This window comes from Nyctereutes procyonoides, unplaced genomic scaffold (genome assembly GCF_905146905.1).
Source record: "Nyctereutes procyonoides isolate TBG_1078 unplaced genomic scaffold, NYPRO_anot_genome, whole genome shotgun sequence".
Classification (NCBI taxonomy): Eukaryota; Metazoa; Chordata; class Mammalia; order Carnivora; family Canidae; genus Nyctereutes; species Nyctereutes procyonoides.
The window spans coordinates 9,165,154-9,180,971 of record NW_026575031.1 but is presented as its reverse complement, the minus strand read 5'-3'; the positions used below and the strand labels follow the sequence as shown (position 1 = coordinate 9,180,971).

At 38.1% G+C, this 15,818-nt stretch overlaps 1 protein-coding gene across 4 annotated transcripts in view; it reads right to left on the bottom strand.

The window, feature by feature from the left end:
• Positions 1 to 15,818, bottom strand: part of STARD9 (StAR related lipid transfer domain containing 9) — a 130,996-nt gene that overhangs the window by 61,123 nt on the left and 54,055 nt on the right. For 3 of the 4 annotated variants that reach the window (XM_055316656.1, XM_055316657.1, XM_055316659.1), the window contains exons 4-7: positions 13,418 to 13,534; positions 12,200 to 12,232; positions 12,049 to 12,110; positions 10,326 to 10,438 (exon numbers count right to left, since the gene is read on the bottom strand). In XM_055316656.1, coding sequence (XP_055172631.1) covers positions 10,326 to 10,438; positions 12,049 to 12,110; positions 12,200 to 12,232; positions 13,418 to 13,534 — 325 coding nt within the window. The remainder of the gene's footprint in view (positions 1 to 10,325; positions 10,439 to 12,048; positions 12,111 to 12,199; positions 12,233 to 13,417; positions 13,535 to 15,818) is intronic. The other variant, XM_055316658.1, reaches the window with a different exon arrangement.

Genomic DNA, 15,818 nt, shown 5'->3' with positions numbered 1-15,818 from the left:
GAATAAATAAATAAATCTTTAAATAATAATAATAATAATAAATTCAAAAACTGAAGCTAATGATACATTATACATTAATTGAATTTAAATAAGATTAAAATTAAAAATAGGGATGCCTGGGTGGCTCAGAGGTTGAGCATCTGCTTTTGGTTTAGGGCGTGATCCTGGAGTCCCAGGATCGGGTCCCACATTAGGCTCCATGCATGGAGGCTGCTTCTCCCTCTGCCTGTGTCTCTGCCTCTCTCTCTATGTGTCTTTCATGAATGAATAAATAAAATCTTTAAAAAAAATTAAAATAAAAATAAAATTTAAAATGAAATAAAACAAATTTAAAAGTTATTATTTAGATGTTATAATAGTTTTGCAGTTATGTTTTTAAAAAATCATTCCTTATCAGGCTCCTCACAGGGAGCTTGCTTCTCCCTCTGCCTGTCTCTGCCTCTCTCTCTGTGTCTCTCATGAATAAGTATATAAACTCTTTAAATAAACAAACAAACAAATAAATATATAATAAAAATCATTCCTTATCTTTTAGGGCTATGTACTAACATATAGATGAATTGATGTGACATCTGTAATTTGCCTCAAAACAACATAAGATGAAGAAAAGTGGAGAGGAATATAGATAGAGCAGAAATGGCCAAGGGTTAGTGATTATATTAACTGGGTAATGGGTATAGAGTGTTCATTATATTAGCCTATTTTTTTTTCATTCTATTTTATTCTATCCTATTTCATTTATCCAAAAAATGCTGACAATTAGCCTATTTTTTGTGTATGCTCAAAAGTCTCTATAATAAAAAGAGTTTAAAAATGTTTTTAAGATTTATTTATTATTTTAGAAAGAAAGCGAGAGAATGAAAGAAGGAGGGAGAGGCAACAGGACAGGACCCCTAAAAGACTCCTCACTGAGCATGGAGCCCAATGTGGGGCCCAATCTCACGACCCTGAGATCATGACCTGAGTCAAAACCAAGAGTTGGGCGCTTAACCAAAAGAGCCACCCAGGAGTCCCAAAGAGTTTTAAAAACTTTAACCAAGGATGGAGACTTTCTGATTTTTTTAAGATTTTATTTATTTAGATAAATAAATTTAGATTCATTTATTTAAAGAGACACAGAGAAAGGCAGAAACATAGGCAGAGGGAGGAGAAGCAGGCTCCATGTAGGAGCCCAATGTGGGACTTGAGCCCAGAACTCCAGGATCATGCCCTGAGCCGAAGGCAGGCACTCAACTGCTGAGCCACCCAGACATCCCAAGACTTTCTGCTTTTGATAATGACAAATGAGATAACACAAATTGATCCTTCCAGGAAAAACTGTTAGAAAAATCTAGACAAAATATTAAAGACATAAGCTTTTAGGCACAGAGGGATAACCAGATAGCAAAAATTTTCCAGGCCATATATAGGGGGAAGATGGAAGCCCAGAAAAATGAGGCCAACATCTGGGGACACTTTTCCTCTGAAGTCGTTTGGGACAGGTGACACAGTAACTCTCTTGACAGCCTCACAGGTCTAGGAAGAAACAGACTGCAGTCCAGAGTCTACACAGAGTTGCCCTATAGAACTCTACTTGAGTTGGAAACCCAAAGGGCTAGAACATAAGAATAAGGTTGTTAGAAGTAAACAGCCTTTGGGGGCGCCTGAGTGGCTCAGCTGAGCCTCGCACCTGCTTCAGATTTTCTCTTTCCCTCGGCCACCCCTCCATCTCTTAAAAAAAAAAAGTAATTTTTTAAATTACAGGGATTAAAAGGGATTACAGTTCAGCTTTGAGAATATTCTTAAACCTTAAATTGGACTGAGGTAATTCTGGATCACTAGCTTGTAGATAAACTTGGTGCAAACAAATATGTCTTCTGTAGAGCAAGATACCATTGTCCTGGACCTCCAAATTATTACTCTAAACAATTTAGCAAATGCCACCTGGCACAAAATTATAACATATCAAACATTCAAGTATACTTGGCAATAAATAAATGAAAACCAGCAAAAATAATAGACAATAGAGATGCAAGAAAAATTCAGATATTGGGGTTACGGTAACTAAAGTAAATCTGCCTTCTATTTTCATGAAACTGAAAAACAAGATTACAAAATTTCAGAGAAAATTGGAAGCTATAATTAAAGAATCAAATGGAGATCTGGGAAATAAAAAAATAATAAAGTGAAAATAAGTATTCAATATCTACGTTTCATAGGAGGTTAGACACAGTTGAAAAAAATGGCGGACAGAAAGGTCAGAATCATATATCCAAAATAAAGCACAGAAAGACAAAATGTAAAAAACAGAGAAAGAGGGTAAGAATCAGCATATATAGGAAATAGGCCTAACACATCTGTAAGTGGAGTTACAAAAGCAAAGAGTAAAAGCAATTATGACAACAAATAATGGCTAAAAAATGTCCACAGTTGATCAAGAGGCATTATTTTTTAAAAGATTTTATTTATTCATGAGAGAGAGAGAGAGAGAGAGAGAGCAAGCCCTGATCCCAAAAGCAGACACTCATCTGCTGAGTCCCTGATAAAGAAGCATTAAATCAGATTCAAGAAGCTCAGTACACGCGAGTGTGCTCATGCATGTGCGTGTATACATACAAACACAAACATCTCAAAATCTACCCTAGGTAGATTTTAGGTACTTAATGATAAACTGCTGAAAACCAAAAACAAAGAGAAAAATTCAGAAATTATTGAGAGATTATTTCTCAAAAGAAACAATGGAAGGTGGGATCCCTGGGTGGCACAGCGGTTTGGCGCCTGCCTTTGGCCCAGGGCGCGATCCTGGAGACCCGGGATCGAATCCCACGTCAGGCTCCTGGTGCATGGAGCCTGCTTCTCCCTCCGCCTGTGTCTCTGCCTCTCTCTCTCTCTCTGTATGACTATCGTAAATAATAATAATAAAAAAGAAACAATGGAAGGCAGAAGACAATGGAATAAATTTCAAACAGTAAAAAAAACAACTTAAAATTCTATACTCCATGAAATCCTCTTCAAGAATAAAGAAATAGGGGCACCAGGGTAGTTCAATGGTTGACCGTCTGCCTTTGGCTCAGGTCGTGATCCCGGGGTGCTGGGATCAAGTCCCGCATCCAGTTCCCCAAAGGGAGCCTGCTTCTCCCTCTGCCTATGTCTCTGCCTCTCTCTCTCTCTCTCTCATGAATAAATAAATAAAATCTTGAAAAGGAAGGGAGGGAGGGAGGGAGGGAGGGAGGGAGGGACGGAGGGAGGGAGGGAAAAGCAAAGAAAGAAAAATTTCAACCAACTGAAAATGAGAATTTGTCCATAGCAGATCCACACTAGAGGAAAAACTAAAGATTATTCTTAAGGCTGAGGGGGAAATCCCAGATAAAATGTAAGGCTGTTATCTTATTACAAAAAAAAAAAAATAGAGCCACAAAAATGGCATATAAGAAGGATAAATGGAGTTCAAGTCTTCTAAGGTTCTCTCATTATCTAGGAAGAAGTAAAAGTACCAACTAATACTAAACTTTAATTCAATGATTCATGTAATCATTCAATGATTCATGTAATCTTTAGAGGGACTACTAAAATAATAGTAAGACAACATAAAAATAGTAAGCTATCAGAGAAGAAATACAAATTTTTAAAAATTAACCCAAAAGGGGGCACTTGGGTGGTACAGTCAGTTAAGTGGTTAAGCACTGGACTCTTGGTTTCAGCTCAGGTCATGATCTCAGGTCTTGAGACTGAGCTCTACATAAGATTCCACACTCAACGTGGAGTCTGTGTAAGACTCTCTCTGCCCCTCCTTCTCATGCTCTCTCAAATAAAATAAATCTTTGAAAAAAAATTTTAACCCAAAAGACATTAGAGAAAAAGGAACATAAAACAGACAATGTAAGGAAAAAGCACACAGTAATAGATTTAAACCTAAATAAAATTAGTAATTACATTACAAATAAACAGACCCACAATACTCAAAAGATCAAAAGTGTGATGCTACATAAAGCAAAAGCTAAATAAATATTTAGTAAGAAATGCATCTAAAACATGTACAGAAATATTGAAAGCATGAAGAAGATAAAAATGCAAATACTAACCAAAAGACAGGTGTAGCTATAGTATGTCTGATCAAGTCAAGCAGACTTTAGGGCAAAAACATTACTAGAGGGCAGCCCGGGTGGGTCAGCGGTTTAGTGCTGCCTTCAGCCCAGGGCCTGATCCTGGAGACCCAGGAGTGAGGCCCACGTCGGGCTCCCCGCATGGAGCCTGCTTCTCCCTCTGCCTGTGTCTCTCATGAATAAATAAATAAAATCTTTAAAAAAAATTACTAGAGATAAAGAACAATCCTTCACAATGATAAAAGGGTTCAATTCATCAGGAAGATTTAATAATTCTAGTTTTATATACAAATAATAAAGCCTCAAAACCAAAAAAAGAGGAAATGTATATAATATATATATAAAACAAAAACTGACAGAACTAAAAGGAGAAAAAGACATCTATAGTCATAGCAGGAAATTTTAACTTGTCTTAGTATCTGATAAAACAAGCCCCCAGAAAAAGATTAATAGGGTTATAAAAGATTTAAATGATGAAAGCAGCAAACTTGATAAATGGTATTACATAAATACTATGCTCAACTACTGCATGTTATATACATTATTTTAAATCACAATATTTACTAGAATTAAACATATGCTAGGCCACAAACCAAACTGCTATACATGTTTTTTAAATGAAATCATAAAGAGAGCTGTTCTCTGAATACAGGCAATTTTTAAAGATTTTTTAAATTCATTTATTTATTTATTCATTCATTCATTCATTCATGGGGGGGGGGGCAAAGACACAGTCAGAGGAAGAAGCAGGCTCCATGCAGGGAGCCTGATGTGGGACTCGATCCCAGGACTCCAGGATCATGTCCTGACCTGAAGGCAGGCACTAAACTGCTGAGCCACCCAGGGATCCCCTACAAGGTAATTCTATTAAACTGGACATCTTTAAAAAGAGAACTAGAAGGGCACCTGGCCGGCTCAGTCAGCAGAGCTTGCATCTCTTGATCTCAGGGTAGTGAGCTGAAGCCCCACATTGGGTGTAGAGAAAAGAAGGAAGGAAGGAGGGAGTGAGGGAGGGTAGAAAGGAAGGAGGAAAGGAAGAAAGGAGGGAAGGAGGGAAGGAAGGAAAAAAGAGAAAAAGACAAAGAAAAAGAGAGAAAGAATTAATGAACAAGAAAATCTCCCAAATGTATGAAAATTAAGAAACATTTCTAAATAACTTATAGATCACAATAGAAATCATAATAGAAATTATACATGTTTTAATCTGAATAATGATAAAGATACTAAACATTAAAACATGGGCAATGCAGCTAAAGCCACAGTTACCCAGATAAATTTATAGCTGTAAATATACAAGAAGAAATGTTGAAAAACCACAAGCTAAACATCTACTTACAATAGCTAAACAAAACCTAATTAGACTAAAAAAACTAGGAGGTATAAAATATAAAAATGAATAAATATTAAATAAAAATATGACAACTAATAAATAAAAAATAAACTTACAATAGAGGGAATCTACAAAGCCAAAAGTTGATTCTTTGAAAAGACAAAATAAATAAATTCTTAAACTGAATAAGAATAAAAGAGAAAAGGTATAGATAACCAATGTTAATAATGAAAAAAAAAAAGATTCTAAGTGGGGCTTGAACTCACAACCATGAGACCAAGAGTCACAAGCTCTAATGACAGAGCCAGCCAGGCACTCCACAGAAGTCCTACATTTAAATGATCTCTTATATATAAAGTGTCAGAGAATATTACACTTCATGAAAATGGATTTTTAAAATTTAGAGGGAGGGATCCCTGGGTGGCGCAGCGGTTTGGCGCCTGCCTTTGGCCCAGGGCGCGATCCTGGAGATCCGGGATCGAATCCCACGTCAGGCTCCCGGTGCATGGAGCCTGCTTCTCCCTCTGCCTGTGTCTCTGCCTCTCTCTCTCTCTCTCTGTGACTATCATAAGTAAATAAAAAAAATTAAAAAAAAAATTTAGAGGGAACAGATTTTTCTTAGAAAAATACAATCTACTGAGGCGTCTTGGTGGCTCAATCGGTTAAACATCCAATTTTTTATTTCCACTCAGGTCATGATCTCAAGGTTGTGGGATCAAGCCTCCCATCTGGCTCTGCACTGGGTATGAAGCCTGCTTGGGATTTTCCCTCCCTCTCCCCCCACCCCCATTTCATGTGGGTACCCTCTCTCTCAAGAAAAAAAGAGAAAAATACAATCTACCAAAACTGATGCAATAAATAGAGTATCTGAAAGAAAGCAAATCTATAATTTTAAACTTTCTCACAAAAAAGTCTTCCAGATGCAGATGGCTTTGCCAGGAAATTCTACCAAATATTTCAGGAGGAAATAACTTCAATCTTATATAAAAAATCTTTCAGAAAATAGAAAGAGTATCTCTCAGCTCATTTCAAGAAACAAACACAATGTTTATACCTAAACCTAAGGACAGAGAAGCAGAGGAGTAGGAAGAAGAGGAAGAAGTAGAGGAGGAAGAGAAGAAAAAGGATAAGGAGCATGATTAATTTCACTCTTGAACATAGATGCAATAAGCCCAAATAAAGCATCAGAAACCCAAATCCAGCAACATGTAAAAAGGATAATATATCACAACTAAGTCGAGTCTATTCCAGGAATTTAAGATTGCTGTAATACTCAAAAATCAATCAGTATATGGATAAAGAGGATGTGGTTTATACACACACACACACACACACACAGGAATATTACTCAGCTATCAAAAAGAATGAAATCTTGCCATTTGCAGCGATGTGGATGAAACTAGAGGGTATCATACTAAGTGAAATAAGTCAATCAGAGAAAGACAAATACCATGTTATTTCACTCATATGTGTATTTTAAGGGAAAAAAACAGATGAACATAGAGGAAGGGAAGGAAAAATAAGACAAAAACAGGGAGACAAATCATAAGCAATTCTTAACTTTAGGAAACAAGCTGAGGGTTGCTAGAGGAGAGGTGGGTGGGGGGATGGGGTAAATGGGTGACAGGCATTAAGGAGGGCACTGGATGCAAAGAGAACAGGGTGTTATATGAAACTGATGAACCACTAAATTCTACCCCTGAAACTAGTAATACACTGTATGTTAACTACATTGAATTTAAATAAAAGAATTTTTTAAGAAGTATTTCCTCATCTTTAGAAAAAAAATTTTTTTAAAAAGTACTATTTTTTCTTTAGGAAAAAAAAAACAAAAGCAGTTTAATTAAATCAGTTAATTTAATTAATTAAAAATCAGTATAATTAACCACATTAGCAGAATAAAGGACAAAAGTCACATGTTATATAGAAAAGCATTTGTAGGGCAGCCCGGGTGGCTCAGTGGTTTAGTGCCGCCTTCAGCCCAGGGCCTGATCCTGGAGATCCGGGATTGAGTCCCATGTCGGGCTCCCCGCATGGAGCCTGCTTCTCCCTCTGCCTGTGTCTCTGCCTCTCTCTCTTTCCTCTTTGTCTGTGTTTCTCATGAATAAATAAATAAAATCTTTAAAAAAAAAGCATTTGTAAAAACCAGTAATTTTATTAAAACATTTTTAGCATCCTGTCTATTTCCCTTCCCTGCACAATTTAGTCTGAAAGTTATCAAGTGGAACAGAAAATGGCAGGCTACCCATGAGGTTGAGGGGCTACAGTGATGCAGAGCAGGGTGAAGAGCCTGAAAGGAGGGAGAGAGCATCCATATAGGGGTTACCTAATATGGCTGAGACTAAGCCTGAGTAGGGTGGAAAGGGTATCCACACAAAAGGAAGGCCTGGCAAGAGAGTGGGGTGAGGAGGGTGACCACATGTGTGGTAGCCTGGCCCAGAAAGTCAGAGCCCAAGGGGGCTGAGGGGAGCATCCTGATGGAGGCAGTCCAGGCCTGGTTAGCAGGCTGGCCACATGTAGGGATGGCCTGCCATAGGAAGTTAGAGCCAACTCAAGGTGAGAAGGGGATCCCCACGGAGAGACTGGCCAAGTGACCAAGGGCTTCCATGTCAGAGTGGAGAGGTAGCCCAGCAAAGGGATACAAAAACCAAGAGAAGTACAGAATGTACCTGCATAGTGAGTGGGGAGCTAAAGGATAGGTAGCCCCACCTAGAGTGCTGGAAGTGTGGTGAAGGGCTCAGCAGAGGGTGTCTCAGCATAGCCAGGTAAGGTGGGCAGCCACATGAGAGAGCTGACATCAATGGCAAGGAGGCTGATTACATGTAGGAGAGCAGATCAAAGAAGTATTTCCCATGTTAAGTAAAAGAACTACAGGGGTGCCTGGGTGGCTCAGTCAGGTGGGCATCCTAACTCTTGGTTTCCACTCAGGTACAGTTGTAGGATCAAGCTCCATGTTGGGCTCCACGTTCAGAGGGAAGTCTGCTTGAGATTCTCTCTCCCTCTTCCTCTGCCCCTCCTTTCACTTGCATTCTCTCTCTCAAAAAAATAAATCTTTTTAAAAAAATTTTTAAAAAAAGGAATTACAAATACGAAAAGGGAGAAATCAAGAATGAACTCTGCTGTGCTGAACTGCAATTAGAGGTACTGGTGTGAGCACCGATTACCTAGCTCTGTCCACTCAAAGGGACAACAATTGGTAACATCGATAACAACAGGCACACCTAGTACCTAGACCTTAGCTTCAGCTTCTAAATACTACTCTCCAGTAAAAAGGAACAGGGCTGATAAATAAAAATAAATGGCTGATTTCAAGACTGAAGCAAAGAAAGTAGAAGATGGAACACCTGGAACACCTCTATCCCAGAAAATAAGGAGGTGCTCAAAGAGTAACAGTGATATGTCAAAATGTTACAGAAGTGGGCTTGAAAGGGATTCCACTGACTAAATCTGGGATAATTTGAGCATGAAAATTTAAAAAAAATCACAGTAACAAAAGATAATTCATTGAACAGATAAGCATTAATCTATACTGACATAAATAAATTGAAAATTGGATGAAGATGGAGTATGTACATGATTTCACAGCACTGCCCCACAAATACTTGATTACAAAAGGAAAATAGCAATTTTAGAGTGAAGAAAACTGGCAGATATCACCTTGAAAGTCATGAATAATGGGACATATCAAAGTTGTATACCACTTGATGGTTGTCAAGTTCATGAAAGTTAAAGAAAGACCAAAGAAACTGTCCAGGCCAAAGAATACCAGAGAGACACCTTAACTAAATGCAACACATGACTCTCAAATGGGCAATTACTGGGACAACTGGGAAAAGTTAACTTGGCTCTAACACTTAGATGGTATTAACATGCCAAAGTTAAGTTCCTGATTTTGGTGGTTGTGTTATAATTGTACAAGAAAACATTATTGTTTGGAGGAATGGAAGGAAGATACCCTAAGATAATCAGGGGAGATGGGTCATTAGATTGGCAGTTCACTCTCTAATGGTTCAAGAAAAAAGTTCTTTATACTGTACTTGAAATTTATTAAAAAGTTTAATATGCTTCAAAGTTAAAAAACAAAAACTCTCAGAAACCTAGGGGAAAAAAAGAATTCCCTTAATCTGCTATGGCAGTTTCTCAAAGCTGGCCCAAAGACCAGGGCCAGTTCTCAAACTATTATTGGTATATAATGAGATAGATATAGAAATTGAGAATATTAGCAATTTTTATAACAATGTCACAGAGTGATTTTTTTATCTTTTAAATTTGTAAGAAGAATTTGGGCTCGTAATTGATATCTTTTCCCTTTTTCTCATAATTCATCTTTATTTTATAAAATATTAGTTTGACATAGATTGGAAAATTAAAAAAAAAAACTTGGGTCCTTTTAGGGGCACCTCGAGAGCTCAGTCGTTAAATGGCTGGATCTTGATTTCAGCTCAGGTCATGATCTCAGGTACTGGGTTGGAGCCCTTGTTGGACTCCACACTCACCGGGGAGTCGGCTTAAGGATTCCCTCTCTCCTACTCCCTCTGCTCCTCCCCTCACTTGCACATATACATGTACGTACACTATTTCTCAAATAAATAATCTTTAAAAAAAATCCTGAATCTCTTCAAAGAAGCATTTCCTGACCACACTATACAGATGGACTACCTATACTGCCCATTGTTCTTTTCCATCATAAAATCTGTTTTTTTATTAGTCTTTATCACAACTTACAAATGTTTATTTTCTGCCTTACCATCACAAGACTATAGGTCTGCCTGTCTTTTCTAATTATTGTTACTTATCCAGCATCTAGTGCAGTAAGTGGTACATAGTACGTTTCATTATACATTTGTTGAATGAATCACTGACCATTAGGAAATTCAGTTTGGTCTCAGAACTTCAAGACCAAAGTGGCTCACCTTGTACATAGGGCCCCAACTCTGGGTGTTCTCTGACCCGCAGAGAGTAGGACTTTTTTTTATCAGATTGCTTCAGTAGATCCCGCACTCGTTCATTATAGATTTCCAGGAAACTAGAGACATGTAGAACAAGGTATATAAACAGAATGTGGAAAATGGTGGCATCTTTTCAAAATGTAATTCTGAAAAATGGTGACATTTTTAGATTTGAAAAAAAGTTGGGAAAACACGAAACCAAAAATCAGAAGGCCCTAATTCTTGATCTAGTTCTACTTCTGACACTCTAAGACCTTGACTTTGCCAAGGTTCCCCCCTTGAGTCTCCTTCTACATGTGCACAATTGTGTCGCCGCCTTAGCTGTCATCACTTCAGTTTTAGGTTTACAATGTCAGTTCTGATTCAACTTTAGCCCTCAAGAGGCTATTTCAGCATGATTTTGGGGTATGCTGCCACCAGCCTATACTTTGAGCAGGCTACCAGACCACAGAGTCTACAGGCTTGTTTCTTAAGTGATTTTCAAACATGATCTTTCAGCTTTTATTGTTCTGTGAAGGCCACTGCTTAGCAATGAGGAAAGCTAAATGAGAAATATTCTGGTCCCTACCCCTAATTTAAGTAGGACAGTTTTCATTTTACCTGTTTTATACACTGGGATTCTGTTAAGATATGCCCTTATAGGTACTGCGGGCATTTTATTCCTTTTTAAAATAATAACATAGCTACAATTCTTAATTAAAATCAGCAAAGATTTTGTTAAGTAAGAAAACAAACTTCTCACAAAAAGGTTTTCCTCATCAGAACACAGATGTTTGCCTATGAAGCCAGTGGCCATTCAAAAAAAAAAAAGGCTCCAGCTCAGCTGAACTCTATGCACACTCTTCTTATAAAATGTTTCTCCTTAACCTTCTCAGATTTGGACACAAGGAGCCCAGATGTTTCTCAGAATAGTGGTTCCCAGATTTCACTGATGATAAAAAATTTTATATACATGTGCATGTATACACATACAATAAGCTAGCAAATTTTTACTTTGCAAGCTTAAAAATGTATATATACTGTTTACTATCATTTAATTTTTAAAAAGGGCACTTATTCTTTTTGGGGTGATGAAAATTCTAGAATTAGATAATAAGGATGATTGGACAACCTTGTAAATACCAAATAAAACACCAAAACAAAAGAAACTACCAAACTATATAAATTCCACAAGCATTAATTTTATGGTATGTGAATTACGTCTCATGCTTTTTAAAAGGACATTGAATACCAAAAAAATAGAATACAGAAAATGAAGGTCAGTTGGTAACCTTGCACCAACATTTCCACTATAGATTGATTAAAACCTCATATTGGAGTATCCAGCGCTGTCTTGGAACTAGAGCTTAGGAACTGCTGACCCAAAGAACAACGCAGCCAGAGCTGGAAGAGAAAGTCCAAAAGCTGGTAATAAACCATAAGGAAAGTGAAGAAAAGGAAACCAGACAGCCAGAGAAAGTTGGTTCACAGAAAACACCTGTTTGTTAAGCCTAGGGATAGGAATTAATTTTCCTACAACCCAAAGATCAAAATGTGTTCCTCATCTCCTCATCCTGCAAAATATTTCTGCTGTGGCTTTTTCCATTCCTCTGGATGACCCCTGAAGCAAAGAGAGGACAGCTGAACCTGCTAGAATTTGGAGTGGAAATGAAAGTATTTTAGGCCTCAGAGCCTGAAAGGTTCTTACCTTACTTTTATCCTACAAGAGGAAGGCAGTGGGGCATAGTCCTCCTCCCTGATGAAGAGACCCTGCACAAACCATAGGATTGGAGTTTTACTGAAGGGAGTGTACAAAGAAGGTCTACTTTGAGAAGATCTAGTCAAAATAGAGTCTATACCTCACATATCCGTGGTGTCAGCCCAACAGAGGTCTGGAGAACAGAAGAAAGGAAAGTATTACTGTTCACTCACAGTGAAGCTCCCCCCCAACACCCAGGAACCAAGGTTATTGGTGGAGGATGGGCACATGGGCTTCCTGTGCTAGACTCAGCACTTTAGGCAGTTTTACTGGTGGTATACAGAAGACTCTATTTGCCTGGCTCTCAGGAGACACTCACAGAGGAATGTACCAGCTGAGAGGCAGAATACCATCATAAGAAGGAAGAGGGGAAAAGCTAACAAACCCAGATCTGAGCTTTCATGCAATAAAGGTTACATCCTTCTTGGATAAACCTATTTACAACTGTGGTCCCTCCCCAACCTTCTATCCCTATACATACAGAAGAACTAGAACACATGGGTATTTACACATTTAGTAGAAAAAATTATTTGGATAATTTTGGATTAATAATTTGGATTTTTTCATCTTGGATCCACTGCTAACTTGTACATAGATTAAAGGTTTTATACCCCTGGTTTAGTGGGTATTTTCTTCTTTTAATTTCAAATATGTAAAATCATACTCAACATGGACATAAGTAAGCAATGAGCTGAGCACAAGGTAGCAAGGGAGGAAAAGTGTCCCAGAGAATGTCCCTGCATAGTGTTGTCATCTGCTCCATGAGTTCAACTCACCAAGTACTTCTAAATCCAAAACAAAGAGGTATACTGAAGGACCTCTACTTTCCCAATTTTCCATGACAAAATAAGGCTCTCATAAATCTCACACCTTTTAAAGCTCCATCCCAGCAGCTGGTTCCCTTGCTTCTTCCAATGCTCAGATCTAACACATATAGCCCCATTTCTGCACAGCCCTAAAGCAACACTTCAGATTCAGCCTGGGGGTCTGTCCACACCAAAAGTGTCAAAAAGCTTCAAGTGATGAACTTGGAAATGAGATGAGAAATTCAGAAAGACTGACAAGGTCTACTTCATCAAAGGGAGTTGTACAATTATAAGGTTCCTCAGGCTTGAATAAAGAGGATCTAATTATTCAAAGTTCACCTTCCTATTAAAGGGTTGAGAAACCCATTTTTAATACAGAAAAGAGCCCATTAAATCTTATTAAAGTTGACTAACTACTAAATCCACATTCTATCTCTCAGTAGCAAGGACAGTGTGAGATTCAGGCTTGCTATGGCAAGAGAACGAGATCATATTCCAATACCAATACTCACTGGGGTCCCCAACATGGTATATGTCTTCCCAGAGCCTGTCTGCCCATAGGCAAAAAGGCATATGTTGTAGCCTTTAGCAGCTCCAGACAATACTTCAGTCCCCAAATCCTGGAACACCTGTCACAACAAAAGTAGAAAGCACATCACTATAATCCTTCCCATGCCAGATTGAAGGATCATATTATTTTAAAATTTTCAATGTCTAGCACTGTGCCCAGCATACAGTAAGCACTTTAAAATATATTTGAATAAATTTTCCCTAGCAATCTTTTTCTGAAACTGAATTGATTCTTGGGAAATTATAAGGAACTTATAGTCAAGTGTGCTTGAAACACTTAAGAGTATTTTTAGATTAAAAATATATAACCCAAGGCTTGGTTAGAAGAGCATGCGACTCTAGATCTTGGGGTCATGAGTTCAGACCACATATTGGGTGTAGAGATTCCTTAAGTAAAGAAAACTTAAAAAAAAAAAAAACACCTTAAAAAATAACCCAAAGTAGTGATATATGGAACTGATGAATCACTATACTCTATACCTGAAACTAATATAACACTGTATGTCAACTAGCTGGAATTAAAATAAAAATTTAAAAAAAAAATCCAGGGGCGCCTAGGTGGATCAGCTAGTTAAGCGTCTGCCTTCGGCTCAGGTCATGATCCCGGGGTCCTGGGATGGAGCCGTACATTGGGCTTCTTGGGCTTCTTGCTCTGCAGGGAAGAGCCCTCTCCCTCTGCCTGCCCCTCCCACTGCTTGTGTGCTCTCTCAATCTGTCATATAACTAAATAAATAATCTTTAAAAGAAAAAAAACAGAGTTTACTTAACACTTTAAAAAAATTTTTATTTTATTGAAATTAAATTGACATATAGTATATTATTAGTTTCAGAAGTAGAGTTCAGTGATTCATCAGTTGCATATTAACACCCTGTGCTCATTGCATCAAGTGCCCTCCTTAATGCCAAGCACACAGTTACCCCATCCCCCTTCCAGTTCCCCTCCAGCAACCCTGTTTGTTTCCTGGAGTTAAGAGTCTCTTATTGTGGGATGCCTAGATGGCTCAGCTCTTGAGCGTCTGCCTTCAGCTCAGGGAGTGATCCCGGGATCTAGGATCGAGTCCTGCATTGGGCTCTCTGCAAGGAGCCCTCCCTCTGCCTATCTCTTTCTCTGCGTCTCTCATGAATAAATAAATAAATAAATAAATCTTAAAAAAAAAAAAGTCTCTTATGGTTTGTATCCAAACCTTGAGGTAAGGTTGATACTATGTGGATCTACTGACTTGTCCTCTCTCCAAACTTGTGGTAATAGTATAGAAAAGTAGGGCTGGACGGATCCCTGGGTGGCTCAGAGGTTTGGCGCTGCCTTCAGCCCAGGGTGTGATTCTGGAGTCCTGGGATTGGGTCCCACTTCGGGCTCCCTGCGTGGAGCCTGCTTCTCCCTCTGCCTGTGTCTCTGCCTTTCTCTCTCTCTGTGTCTCTCATAAATAAATAAAATCTTAAAAAAAAAAAAAAAGAAAAATAGGGCTGGAGCTTGTTATTTAAAGAGAGAGAACTCATGTAAAATATATAACTTAATGGGGCCTGGAGTTGGGGAAAGTGCTTAAAATGATTTCCTCTATAGCTTAATCGTTAAGAACACAGGCTTTGGAACTTTCTAGGTTCAAAGCCTGGCTCTTTGGGCAAGTACCTTTTCTCAGTTTTTTCATCTATTAAATGGAGATTTATCTATTTCATTTATTAAATGGATTTGGGGCAGCAGTGGCTCAGCAGTTAAGCACCACCTTCAATCCAGGGCCTGATCCTGGAGCCCCGGGGTTGAGTCCCACGTCGGGCTCCCTACATGGAGCCTGCTTCTCCCCCTGCCTGTGTCTCTGCCTCTTTCTCTTTCTGTGTCTCGCATGAATAAATGAATAAAATCTTAAAAAAAAATAACTCACTGGGTTTTTGAGAGGATTTACTGTTCTAATACATGTGAAGCCTTTAGAACAATGTCTGGAACAAAGTGAGCACTAATTAAATGAAAGTTTTTCTTGTTATTAAACTTTATTTTTTCCACTTTTCTGAATAAGGACTACTCAGTAATTTTTCTGATACCCTCATCTATTTTAAAAAGAGCTATGTACTTAATTTGGAAAATAGACACTTGAATACAGAGACCATAGTATATACGTCCCAACTTCACATACATACCTTTCGAAAAACTCTATGTTCTATCCCATTAAAAATTTATTCCAAAAAAACTTCAAAACCATTAAAGTAATAAATCATTAAAACTCTTAACATCTTGAAGGGTTTTGCTAGAGCCTAGGGATTATTATTTCCCACTTACTTTTAAATATGAAGATCATGTCATTTAGAGGAAGTTACCTATCCAGCAAAATACAGAATGTTCTCGGCCTTTAA